We start from the raw sequence: 15,135 nt of genomic DNA on the forward strand, positions 1-15,135 counted from the left end.
ACATATTCATCTAAATTCAGTAAAAACTACAGATAACCAATGTTAAATTGATTTTAAAACTATGATTTCATTACAAGATGTTTTCTCAAGTCCTAAACATATAAACTTGAGTTAAATTGATACTAAGTTTTTAAATGTTAAAATTGATAAGTTGAATTGATAAGTTGATTTAATACTAATCTAGGTCTACATAATATTACCTTAAGTCTACATAAGTTTACCTTACCTGAGTTTAAATTTTTCCTCAAGTCTATTCTATATTAACTTAAGCCTACATAACATACACAACAGGTTGAGTCTGAGTACTATTACCTTGATTCTACATTATTTTGTCTTAAGCCTACGTTCTATTATCTGTAGTATTTATTTTAAACAATATTTTTCTTTAAACAATAAAATAAATTTTTAGAAATGTAAAAAGTATATAGTAAAGGTAAATCACTTAGTAAAAGAAAAACTCAACCAACATTAAGTGCAACAAAGAAAAATCCGATATTTCATTATCAAGTTAAAAATGTGTAATGAAACTATTGCTGACACCAACCATACTTAAAAATGTCAAATACTCAACCTTCAGATGATTTTCCACACAAAAAAAATTCTATTTGATTAGTAATTATCATATAAAACAGCTTGCAATTATTATATAAAACAACTTATAATTATAACAATAAAAAAAGCAGTTTGAAAAAAAAGGAAAAAAGAAAGTTTGAAAAGCTCTAACCTCAAATGTTTTATCTTTTCCAGCAATACCTGAATATTTCATCTCAAACTGTGACACAACAAAGCAAACTAAGTATGTGGACATTCTAACAGTTTGGTTAAACTTTGTACTTGTTTTATTATTTGCTAAATGAACAGAATAGCCTGGCATATTGGAGCGAGCGTGATAGTTTTGTGGATGAATAATTTCTATATTAAAAGTTGCTTTGAGGCTTGGTTCATCAAGACATGGAAAAGCTTTACGTGCATCTGTTGGTTGAAATTTTGTAGTAAACAGCACACTAGTTTAAAAATTAAAATATAAAATTTAGCAACTAAATAATTCTAAGCCAATCAATTACTTAAATTATTTAAAACAAGAACCTGCTGTCATTTTTTTCTCTGTCATGAAAACTTTTATAGAATCCAGTCAAACTATCTGAGATATTTGATTTAAAATGTATTTCAAGTTGATAATTTCCAGCAGGTATTTTACTTTCAAATTGTACTACATAATATTCGTTTTGAGGAAATGCAAAATGTTTCATAATAATAAATGGTTTAGTGGAACCTAAAATATAAACACCTGTCAAATTCAATAATAATAATAATAATAATAATAATAATAATAATAGTAATAATAATAGCTATAATAATACAAGTGGGAACAATAGTAGTGATTATAAAACGTATATAGTATACTCAATATTTCCTCAAAATATCACAAAAATAATATTTTTAACAAATAAATTCAATAAAAAGAAGTTTTATTTAACTTGTAAACTTTTTTGAATATGTCAACATTTAAAATTTACATTGAAGTCAAACATTTAAAATTTACATTGAAGCCAAACATTTAATATTTACATTGAAGCCAAACATATTAATAGCATTTACAAAGGCACAAAAAATGTTGAGAAACTTAAAGAAAACAATTGAAAAATTGAAAAATCAGTGAGTACTTTTACAACGATGTTTAAAACATCATCATACTTCCAAATTACTTCCAAAATTATTATGACTAAGATGTCCAGTAAACTTTAAACGAAAAGTATAAATACAACCTATTATACTGTATAAAGAATGACGCTTGAAAAATTTTCAAAAAAGATATTAAGCTAAGTTTTGTGAAGAACAAATACGAGCAATTGTTGACAACTCTGACGATATTAAAACAATTACATCTATAATTGAAAAATCCTATGAAAATACATTGATAAAATCTAGAGAAAAATTGAAGGATAAGTATGAATGATTAATAATAAAAATATGAAAGAACTACACAATAATGGTATCATTGTCAACAACAACAAACAGAAGAAATATTAGTGAGGTAACACCTAATTTAGTTAATTAAATTCCTATACATCACAAAAAATTATTTGATCTGGGACCTAACTTTGTTCCAACACCAAAATCAATACCTTATTCAGACATATCAGTTACTGAATGTACCTTAAAATTGCAATATATTAAGAAGTAGACTGAGGGAGTTAAAATAAGACTAAAAGTTTAAACAATTTTAAAAGTGGCCAAGCCAGTTAAAAGTAACCTTAACAATGAACAAAGGAGGACCTCTTTTAATTTTAAATTAAGACAAAATTAGAAAGAAATGAATATTTGATTGCCTTTGACAAAGGGTCTGGATACAAATTGAGCAAAATCGAGGTCTAGAAAAAATTAAAGAACACAGTAGATAAAAAAAGTTAAATTATGACCCAACTATTCAAATTCTTCACAGAGTTCAAACCACTAAATAAACTAGGGGATTTTACAAAAAATGAATAAAAAAATATCTACTCAAGTATTGCTATACAACTGTGCTTATATGAAGTAATTCTCAGCAGTTTGTAGATACAGCAAGATTATTGGAAATAGTTAATTATATCATTCTTGTAATTTAATAAACAAATTACGAGAATAATACTCAGGTCTCCCTTGATGCCATTATTTTGTACCATTCAGTCCTAATTTAAGAAGCAATCATTACATTAGTTGAAAGATCAAGAAACAACCAGAGCTTTATATCAGGTTTCTTTTAGAACTTTGTCTTTCTCATTGTCTAGTCTACGCAATTTCCCTGGACATTATCTTTGACTTGAATGTCAAATGGTAAAAAACTGCAAAGAAAGATTCAATTTCTTTACTAATGATTAGATTAAAAGTAACGTATTCCATACATCTATGATGAAATTAATTTGCATCACAGATGTATGGAATACATTACCTTTAGACACCATAAAAGCCACCATCAGTCAACTCGTTCAAAGATAGTGTTTACAAACTGAAATTCAATATAGACGAAAGATCAGACACACAAGTGTCTTTTCTTTCGGAATGGAAGTGCCTGGTGTAGCACTTTCTCATCAAAATATACAAATGTAATACATATAGTTGATTTCTGAAATATATAAACTCAAACTCATTGTTATTCCATTTATGAAAACGATATTTATGAGCTAAATAAACTCTGGACCAATTGCCTTAGCTCTTATGGCGTGGTTGCCAAGAAATAATTTAAAAGATATGTTAATTACATACATTTAAGGCTCCCGGTAGAAGATGTGCAAAAATTTTTAGATCTACTTAATAAACTGCATAAAAGTATTCAATAAACAATAGCATCTGCTGACTTAACCAATACATTAAACTATCTTAATGTTTCGGTTACTAACAACAAAACAGGCACATATAGTTTTAAAATACATTGCAAAAATGCAATCACAAATGTTTAAATTAAACCGAATTCATCCCATGACCCTAAAATTATTAATTGTATCTTTATTGGTTTGTCCATAGAGCAATACATTTGTGTACAATAAACACTATTGATGATGAGTTGTCATTTTTTATTGATGTATTTGTAAAAAATGAGAAAAAAATCTGGACAAACTAGTAAAGTCTACAATAGAAAGTTTTAGCAAACAAAAAAGCTCTCACAAAAAAGCAATATTTCTTAGCCTCTCCAAAATGCCTTTACTCTTGAATCAAAATTAAGTTAAGAAGGATATTTAAAAAACCAGGATACGCACCAGTGTTTAAATCTTTAAAAATTCTCTCAAATCTACTTAGTTATAAAAATAAATCTACACTACCAGTTAATTCATATTCTGGTGTCAATAAATTAGAGCACTAATAATAATTTAGGCAAATGTTATATTAGTGAAACAGGGTTAAAGATAACATCTCATACATTCCAACATCAAAGAAATGCAGAACAAAGTAAAGGGGAAAATTAAGGTCACACAATTTAAGAACTTTAGATAAAAAATAGAGTATGTTGAGTTTAAATTAGCATGTAGGAAATATATTAATTTTAGAACTTTATTTTGGAAATGAGTCTTAAAAAAGCAAGTTGCTTAGATTGTCCCAAAACTTGACAACCATATCTGAGATGAGAGTGATGCAATGTAAAAGATTAAAATTATTTTGATTCCAAGTTATTTAATAATAACTTGGAATCAAAATAGACTATTTTAATCCAGTCAATTCTGACTGGATTTATTTTGATTTTTAAGTTATTTAATAGAGGTAACTGGATTTATTTTCTGGCTGTTTAATCTGAGATTTAGTATTTATTTATTTTTGTTTAAACAGATTTAAATATAATTTTTGCACTATAATTTTGTGATACTAAGTCACAGTTGTGTTTTTCAACAAAAACAAAATTAAACAAAACAATGTTGTAATGCTGCATAAATTAAACTAATTTATTAATAAAACAAAAGTTTATAAAACTAGTAAAAAAAACATACCAACTTCATTAATTGAAACATTGATAACTTCTATCAGTTTTATATGAAAAAGAACTACGTCTGTAGGTTGTGTAATATTAAGGAATGCTACTTGAACTCCTTGATAACCCAAAGAAGGTGGATATGCTTCAATCTTTAAATTATAATGGTATGGAATAATTGAGTCTGGTAACCGTACCTTACACCATTGGTCAGTGCAAATTGGTTGAGAAGTTGTTGACAATAATGATGTTGGGGATAATGAAGAAAAAGAAGAGGTAGGGGAGGTAGTTGCAGATTGTTCTAAAATTTTAAAAGGATATCAATGTGTAAACTTATACCATATATGAAAAAACCGCTTTTGAATATTAATAAAAATACTTGAATATAATAAAAATTCAGAATACACTTCTAATACAAACTAAGCATTACTGTAACAGCACTAACAAAATATATCCATCATTATATATGTTTTACTGCTTCATTTAACCAACATAGTTTAGAATATGTCAGCCATGGCAACTAAGTATTAAACACAAAACTATAATTCTTACTTTGAAAATTCTAAATAAATAAAAAATAATGATAATAAATAAATGTTTAGAACAAATTGTAAAGTTTCAGAAATATGAAACTTTTTATGACTTATAAAATAGTTTTCAAAAACCTTGCTTCCATTTTTGAAACTCAACTTCAGCCAGTTTTTTTGCTCGATCAGTAGAAACAAACCAAACAATCAAGCATGCACCAACTAAAATCACTAAAAATATAATGGAAATGCACAACACACGAGAGTTTCCAATTGATTCTTTTTTTGAAGGTTCAATAACTTCCATTTCTCCCATTTTTATTTCTAAATTAAAGTTTTTAAACAGTTATAAAATAAACATCAATCAAATATAAAAATTACTAAAGAACATAAAATGTAAAGATTAACAAAGAACATAAAAATTAATTTTACCACTTGAACTGTATCCTTCATTTAACATTCTTAAGTAATTTTTTTTAAAGTGTTTTCAAGTTGAATGCATATAAAAACCTTTTTTAAATTATAGTAAAATTGAAGACAAGACAATCAAATGAAAATATTGGCTGCACCAGTCAGCTGCTTTATTTTTTTTAATGTAAAATAATACGTGCATGTGACAAGGTGACAGAGCTAAGATAAATGACAGATTAATACAACAAAAATGAATGGATCAGTTTGGCAAACACTTAAACATATAAAAACAAACACCAATGAAAAACTTTTTAAATCAACATACTTTAAATATATTGTCTTCAAAACCATCAAAAAAAGTAAAAATTACTTTGCTAACATTTTAATTATTAAATTTATTAATAAAATTCTAGTAACAAAAAAAAAATTTTTAATAAAATAAAAACAAATAAAAAAAACCTAAACAAAAAAAAATATTTGAAAAAAAAAAAAAATTTGAAAAAAAACAAAAAAAAAACATTTAAACCTTTTTTTTTATTGTTCCAGCATCTTTAGCACTCAATACATCACCATGCCAATCAATCAATAAGTTATCATTTTTTGTCATCTTTATTGGCTCATCTTCATCACCATCATGTGAGTATCCATCATCAGCTTTTCAACTAATTTATAAGTAAACTACTGTGTTTCTGCACAATTCTTTCTTTGCCTTCTATGTACTACAGTCTCTTGCAAAAGTTTAGAATAAGTTTAGTATTTTTTAGGTAAATCCATAGTTTATTGAAAATGACATACACAAAGCTAAGATTTAATTTATGTTATATACATACATGTATATGTATATAACATAAATTAAGTCTTAGCCTAGTGTTATTTGTGTATGTCATTTTCAATAAATTATGGGTTTACTTAAAAAATATTTAACTGGTTCTCAACTTTTGCAAGAGATTGACGTATCTTTTTTCTTTCTACATTTACATTTCTACATTTCTATTTACATTTACATTTCTACATTTTCTTTCTACTTATCCTCAATATCACCATAACAACCACCATCATTTTTATACTTTTATATTACCCATAATAATCATTTTATTTAGTACTAAACTTATGTGATTCTCTCTACTTTCAAACATTCTTCTACCTATTTTCTACCTTTGATCTACTTACTTCTTTTAATGTACTTTTTATCTTTAATCTACCTTCAATCAACCTTCACCTTCAATCTACCTTCATCTTCAATCTACCTTAAACTTCAATTTACCTTAAACTTTAATCTACCTTCACCTTCAATCTACCTTAAACTTCAATTTACCTTAAACTTTAATCTACCTTCACCTTCAATCTACCTTAAACTTCAATTTACCTTCAATCTACCTTCCTCTTTAATCTACCTTCAACCTACCTTCTTACCTACTTTTCATCTTTCTTTAATTTACATTTTTTTTTTAATCAAACTTCTATATTCCTTTTACCTTTTTTTCTATCTCATAATCCCTCTGCTGTTTTTTTCTTTTTGCTACCTACCTATCTCACAAAAATTTTCCCCAAAATTTATACTATATTTATATATATAATTATAAACTTGAAAATTATGACATCATTTAAAAAATGGTTTTAAATGATTTATTTGCCTAATATCACAAAAATCAGCAGCATACAGTAAAAAAAAAAACTAGTTTTAAAGTATGAAGTTATTCCATCAAAGAAAACAACCAACTTTTAACTAATTTTTTCTTATCAATCAAGTTAAAGAATTCTTCAAATTAAAAAAAAATATATTTTCTTCTTTTTTGTAAATTAACTTCCAATTTGTAACTCTATTCCTATTTTATAATTTGTATTACTAAACTGTAAATTGTATCCCTAAAATTCCTAAAATTCTAAAAAATAATAACAATAAACAAACTCTAGCTAAATTTTTCACATGAGTTAGACAATAAAATGGGTCAAATTTTTCTTAATGATTTATTAGAGTATAGATATACAAGAATATGTTACAAAATTTTCTTCTTGAGAATACTTTAGTGAAAATAGTATGAAATTTATCTTTACTCAAAATTTACATTATTTGGCTAAAATTTTGTTGGTTAAATTTTAATTGTGTAAAGCATGATTCCAAAATTTATAAGATTTCTAATTCTGAATATTTTTTTACTCTTTACATAGCTTTATTCTTTATATGCATTTATCTAGATGGATAATTCCCTAGATATTATTTATCTAGGCGAATAATTATTTAGATGGATAATTATTTAGATGGATAATTATTTAGATGGATAATTATTTAAATGAATAGTTATTTAGATGTGAGAAAAAAGAAGAAAAAACTAGAAAAATACAAAACTGTAAAAAATATAAAACTAGAAAATAAAAACAAATTTTCTCTAATTATTACCTTTTTATTATTAAATATTTTTTTAGTTTTTATTATTAAATATTGTTTTAGTTTGTATTAGCTATTGATTAAAAGACTTTTGCTGGTTTTTTAGCATTAAATAAAGTTTATCAAGGTCCAACTGTGAACGTATTTCAGAGAGTATACTAGTTACATAACTGTCTTTCTCTTTTTTTTTTGTATTGTAGGTCACAACCAAAGTCATAAGTAAATCCACTTTGATTAGAAAATAAGAACTTTGAAGCATTGAGTCATAAACATGAACTATTTTGTCTGTAACATTAAGTGTCATGCTGTTATCATTTATCATAGAAATTATATTTGGCCAATGTTCTTTTATGTTAACATCAGGTATATTTAAAACACTAGGGTATGAGTTCATACCAGTTGGTGGTGATCGTATTGTTGAGGGTAAATGATAACCGTGACCACAATAAGTGCTTGCTTTTTTACTAGCATCAAGGACAAGAGATATACAGAACGCACCTGACTTTTTCTGGAAATCTGTCAACTTTGTAACATAATCAACACTTAATCGACTTAACAGAGTCTTTTTCTCCTGCTGCAAAATGTGAGAACTCAATGTAGTATGGAAATAAAAGGCAAACTTTGAAATAAGCAGTTCATAAAATCTATTAAGCCACTCATACAGAAAAGGTAATTCTACATTTTTCTTGCGAAAAAAGTTTTTATTAAAAAATAATTGCTCACGAAGGTCTGATGTTGTAGAAACCACAAACCAGGAATTTATCTTTGAGTGACATTCACGGAGTAAAAGAAAAGATTCAAAAAAATCCCATTCAGCTAGCTGGATTTCTAAACGCATAAGGCACTGCACTACATCAACTTCTGTTGTAAAACTTATTTTTAAAGGATCCAGCATTGGGTGATGAAACTCTTTGTTAAATTTTGAAATTATTTCTGAAATTGCAATAGATATTAATTTTCTGTCTTTAGTATGGCTCCAACTGGTTCTCACTAAACTTTCATAAAAGTCAATCATGCAAATACGTGCGTTAATGAACTGAACAAGTTGTTTTGATAAGTCAAAAGAAATTGCATCTATGCCATGAAGTGCATCTTCATTATCAACACAAACGTGTTTTTTCAAATCTGACAAGAGATTTAAGTACAAAGGTTTTATAGTTTCACGCCTCAATAATCTTCGCTCAACAAATAGCATCATAAAATATCCTTTTTCAATATTAGGGAGAGGTATTAAGCAAGAAAGTAAATTAGTATATAATGTTTCTGGCTCATGCTTAGATTCTTCTTTTTCTCTTTCAATAGATTCTCGAGCCTGATCAAAATGAAAATTTGCCAATGTACAAAAGAACGTCTCTAGCAATGCACGCTCTCTTGGGATAGGCTTTAAAGAAAATTCCATTATATGTTAAATTATTTTTTCTTTAGCTAAAATAACAATACTTAAATAATTTGTAACAAATTTCAACATACAGAAAGAATCACATAATGTAACAGCTACAAACAAAAGTAACTGAAACAACCTCATACTGAAACAACCTTATACTGAAACAACAACATACTGAAACAACAACATACTGAAACAACAACATACTGAAACAACAACATACTGAAACAACTTCATACTAAAACAACCTCATACTGAAACAACCTCATACTGAAATAACCTCATACTGAAACAACCTCCTACTGAAACATCCTCATACTGAAATAACTTCATACTGAAACAACCTCATACTGAAACAACCTCATACTGAAACAACCTCATACTGAAACAACCTCATACTGAAACAACCTCATACTGAAATAACCTCATACTGAAACAACCTCATACTGAAACAATCTCATACTGAAATAACTGCATACATCTACAAACCACTTGATTTACTTAAAAATATTGATTTAATAAAGTAGATATTCAATAGCTTAACTTGATATTCCATACCTTAATTGGATTTTCAAATATTTTTAAAAAAACAGTAACTTTTTTTTAAATTCTATTTATCTAAGTATGAATTAAACATTTGAGAAACATCAGTTCTTTCTTATACATAGAATGTTGGCATTGTGGCATGATGGGATGTTAATAATGGTGAGATATAAGAAAAATATATAAAATTAAAACTTTCTTTTTCCTGAACTTTTTCCCAATGTTAAGTTACCTGTAGTTATTTTCAAATTACTATTTTATTAATATATTAGATTAAGATATGTAATATATTTTACTGAGAGGTGTAAGTTTGATGTTTATAACTTTCCCTGTTTTTCTGAGTTTTTGCAAGTTTTATCAAAACTCAATGCTCTGGAAGTTCTAGTTTCTGCAAATTTCAAAAAAAAGGTTTCTGGTGCCCAGAAAAAACTTTAATGATATTGCTTATTAAAATGAAAATAGGCAATGCAAATAGTAACACTTGCATTAGCTAGATTTTGTGTTAAAACTTTTAGGATTTTAAAAGATTTTAATATAAAAATTTGTTTTCGGGGTGTCTCTATACCGATTATTATTTAATGGGTCCCTAAACATTTTGGAAAAAAAAGTCTTTAAAAGAAGGTCAACCTGGTACAGTTTTTTTTATACATATATATATACATATATATATATATATATATATATATATATATATATATATATATATATATATATATATATATATATATATATATATATATATATATATATATATATATATATACATATATATATATATATATATATATATAAATATATATATATATATATATAAATACATATATATATTTATATATATAATGGCCCAAAGAACTATTTTTGGTCAGCAAAAGGTAAGCACAAAATTTTGAACACAAAGGTTTCACAACATAGAAACAAGGTTGGCAAAAACTGCTGACCTTAGTCAGCAGTTATATATATATATATATATATATATATATATATATATATATATATATATATATATATATATATATATATATATATATATATATATATATATATATATATATATTATACATGTACATATATATATACATGTATATATATATATATATATTATACATGTACATATATATATATACATGTATATATATATATATATATATATATATATATATATATATATATATATATATATATATATATATATTATACACGTACATATATATATACATGTATATATATATATATATAAATATACATATATATATACATGTATATATATATATGTATATATATATATATATACATGTATATATATATATATGTATATATATATATATATATATATATATATATATATATATATTATATATATATATATATATATATATATATATATATATATATATTTAGCAAAACTTTAACGCCTTTCGGCTTATCATTAAGGCACCTAAAAATATACGATATTGAAAACATATTGGAAGAAGGAAAGATCCAAAATGTTCTGTAAGATTCTAAACAGGATTCCAAAATACTCTAGAAATGTTCTTGATGGCAAAAATATTGTGGAAAGTTATGGAAGATACTAGAACATTCTCTAAGAATATTTAAAAAATTCTGAAAAACCTCAATTTTCAATGATCAAATTGATTAAGAGGTTGGAAGTGCTTCAAATGCCATTGGAGTTCATACCTGGTACTTTAGTTGGAAAAATGATACCATTGGCACTCTTCTCTTCATAAACACCATTAAAGACAAAACTTGCCAATGCTCAAAAGCTTTTGAAAACAAACAAAACTTCAACATTCTAACTTAGAAAGCCAGTCATACTGAGACTACCAAAAACATAAATGCAAGCAAAGAACAGTAGTTTGACTTCTTTTGATTAACCAGTATCTGCAACTCTTTGTAAGCTTCTAAAATATTGATTTAACATGGCTCTTGTAATCACCAGATTGATGGGGAAAAAAACCAGTGCTTTTATAAAGTCAAGAAATGTGTTCAGAACCTTCTGTGAACAAATAACAGAGGGAGGAATTGCAATGATTACTAAGCAAAGATTCGCATGATAACAATGAAGAATGACAATAAAATTTTTAGTTTATAGAACAACATTTAAATTTTTGTGGTGAATTTAAGAAAGAAACAATATTTAAGCAATTTCTTCAGGATATAGTTGTCAGAATAAAAACATTATATTAAGAAATTACTAAGATTGTATCAACTTTATATTATTTTTACTTTATGTAACAGAATTTTGGGAATTTGTATGCAAAGAAAGAGTTTTTTTAATATTGCTTCTGCATTTTGATTTGTTTAATAAAAGTTCTTCAGAATAGTATATTGGCATCAAAAAAATTTTTGTAAATGAAAGAATTTGCTTTGGTGATTTAAAAGCTACAAGATATATGTATAACATAAGAAAACTTTACATGCCTCAAGGAAGAGAGGGGTTAGGGTGTTAGAATGCTACAGTTGTTCTAGAAAAATAAAATTTTACACTAGTCATCACAGGGGTAATATCTAGTAGAAAAGTTTTGGTCATCAAGATTTTTAGCAATTTCATATTTTTTGAACAACCCTAATATGTGCATATATATATATATATATATATATATATATATATATATATATATATATATATATATATATATATATATATATATATATATATATATATATATATATATATATATATACATACAACCCTCGGAATTAGGAAAAATGAGGCAATAATTTGCCGACTTCAATCTTTTAGAGGTCGGCATCAAGTTGGCAAAAATTATTTGATACAAAGGTCTTACCATAAAACATAGAAATGAGGTCGGCAATTTTTTGCTGACCTCAAACACTTTCAAGTTGACAATTAGGTCAACACTGCCTAATGCCCACTTTAATTCCAAGGGTTGTATATATATATATATATATATATATATATATATATATATATATATATATATATATATATATATATATATATATATATATATATATATATATATACATATACAAATATATATATATGCAAATATATATATATACAAATATATATATATATACAAATATATATATATATATATATATATATATATATATATATATATATATATATATATATATATATATATACAAATACACATGTTTTTTCTTTTATGACAAATAATGCTTTTTTCACAAAAAATGCCTACACACTACAAATTTACTTGATCACTGCCTCTTGTATTCCATTGTAAAACTTTTAACTAAAATGTGTTTTATTTACTATTTTCTTAAAATCTAAGATGGTCATTGAACATTAATTAACAAAAACAAATTGCAGAAGTATTTTATTTACATCAAAAAACCTAGCTGAAAATTAGTTTGTATATCACTGCCGCGCCCTGTATATATATAATATATATATATACACACATATATACATACATATACATGAGAGAGATTTGACTATTTAAATCAACACATGAATCGACAAATGTTAAAAGGGAGGAAAAGGTCCAATAATGTAAACTTTCAGAAAACTAAAAACCACACCACTTAAACCACACCACACCACCACATCCCCACCCACTCCCCAGCAAATTTTCGCCAACTGCCCAATTTTTTTTTCCCGAAGGGGACAATGTTTTTCAACCCAAAAGCAAACATATATTTTTTAATATTTATTTTTAAAGAAGCTATAAACCAATTAACACTGAGGACTTCAGCCCTTTTAACATTTAACAAATAATTACTGTTTATTTTATCATGATTTTAATTTTTGGTTATAGAAAATGATGTCTTAAACAGCAATAAATCTTCACAAAGAGTATATTTATGAAGTTTGTACACATTTTAACAAAATATATAAGGTATAAAGGGTCTATTGCTGCAATTTTATTAGTTATGCTTAATCATTTTCCTGAATATTCTGTCTAGTCAGGGTTGCTTTCTGCTGTAGGCCACTGCAGTAGTTCATTATAAGAGTCAATATGATCATATGGGATATACTTAATACACTTTCTTAAGTCATCCAATTTAGCAGATTTTATTGGAATCTTTCCGTTTAGGCAAATTTTTTCTCATCTTAAAAGTATGCATTGACAATACTATTGTTAATTTCACTGGCTTTACATTGACCTATAATGTTACTATTGTATTGAAAATGTTGAAATTTGCTTATTGTAAATAGATTTTGTTGGTTTCTGGCTTTACTCATTGTTGCGACTAAGATAACATTTATAGTGACATGGCCACCAACGTTTAAGCAGAGAACTTTTAACATCCTAAACCAAAAACTCTCTACATCAATAACTAAAACTTGCTTTGAATACTACTTTTTTAATATAATTTCTTTTATTTCTTGAAGGCTGTACACCCTGCCATACCTTTATAACTCTTTTTTTATAATCAAGAAGTCACGGTCAAAGGGCAAAAAGCTGTGTACTCTGGGAAAAATTGATAGACCTTTTTAATCCATTTGCCAGTAAGCACTATATAAAGTTTGAAAAAGCAATGGTTTTTATTCCACCCCCCCCCTCCCGCAATTATTGACATAAAGATAGCAGCAAGTTTCATTTGGAGAATTTCTAGCCTGCCCCTCATGGTAAAGTTAGAGTGTCACAACATTTCTATTCACATTATGAATAGATGTAAAGAGAAATGTTGAATAATACACTAATTATAAAAATTAGAATAAATACACTGATTGTTAACTGTCTTAAGTAAACTTGCTCTTGCACAGGTATTTTGGGCAATGAGATATTTTTTACTTTATAAAAAAAGGCTAGGTCTAGTCTAGGAATCAAAATGAGGCGTAAGTTAATATACGATAAATGATTGTAGGCTACCCTAAAAATTTCATTCTATTGTCTTAGGCCTACATATATTTACAACCTAAACAACCAATCACCAACCTAGGTCTAAAGGCAAACTATAAATTACAGAGCCTAAATCCGACTAATTATAGACGAATTATTACCATTTTGCATAGACCTATTATTAAATTAAGGATTATTTGTGTATTATCTGTACCTGCATGAATCTCTGATAGACTTAGCATTAACTTTTTTTCCCTTGTGATTTTCATATACCCACACCAGTTAGCCTAGATTTCTTAATCTTGCTCCTTTAATAACCATCAGAGTTTCTCTTCTTTTTTTTAGAACTTATATGATAATACTTACTTCCACTTTCACCCGTCTAAAAAAGCAGTTAATCAACTTAAATCACTATTATAATGATCACATGTAATAAATCGGCTTTATTGTACACTGTTGTACAATCACAACAAGAAAGTGAGGTTATGTTAAGTCAGTTGTCTGCAGTGCAAAGCTTCTTCTTTTTTCGCTAAAAAGGCGGAAGTTTGGACTTCAGTCCTTTTAACAAAAAACCATAAACCTTTAGACACTGTACAGGCTAGAGAAAACATTTGATATCCACCTTTATAACACAAAATGATAGAGCTATCCTTTGAATATACAAA

General features: G+C 26.2%; 2 protein-coding genes across 2 annotated transcripts in view; both read right to left on the reverse strand.

The window, feature by feature from the left end:
- Positions 1–6,358, reverse strand: part of LOC100213901 (aminopeptidase Ey) — a 56,991-nt gene extending 50,633 nt beyond the window's left edge. Inside the window, exons 1-6 of the mRNA XM_065791430.1 lie at positions 5,903–6,358; positions 5,398–5,595; positions 5,104–5,289; positions 4,458–4,739; positions 1,087–1,273; positions 725–1,004 (exon numbers count right to left, since the gene is read on the reverse strand). Coding sequence (XP_065647502.1) covers positions 725–1,004; positions 1,087–1,273; positions 4,458–4,739; positions 5,104–5,289; positions 5,398–5,425 — 963 coding nt within the window. The 5' untranslated portion in view covers positions 5,426–5,595; positions 5,903–6,358. The remainder of the gene's footprint in view (positions 1–724; positions 1,005–1,086; positions 1,274–4,457; positions 4,740–5,103; positions 5,290–5,397; positions 5,596–5,902) is intronic.
- A 1,399-nt stretch (positions 6,359–7,757) lies between these two features.
- LOC100210337 (KICSTOR subunit 2) lies at positions 7,758–9,223 on the reverse strand. The gene has a single exon (XM_065791431.1). It carries the CDS (start codon positions 9,159–9,161, stop codon positions 7,836–7,838), a length of 1,326 nt encoding a protein of 441 aa, XP_065647503.1. The 5' UTR covers positions 9,162–9,223; the 3' UTR covers positions 7,758–7,835.
- Positions 9,224–15,135: the final 5,912 nt, after the last annotated feature.

This window comes from Hydra vulgaris, chromosome 02 (genome assembly GCF_038396675.1).
Source record: "Hydra vulgaris chromosome 02, alternate assembly HydraT2T_AEP".
NCBI classification, from domain to species: domain Eukaryota; kingdom Metazoa; phylum Cnidaria; class Hydrozoa; order Anthoathecata; family Hydridae; genus Hydra; species Hydra vulgaris.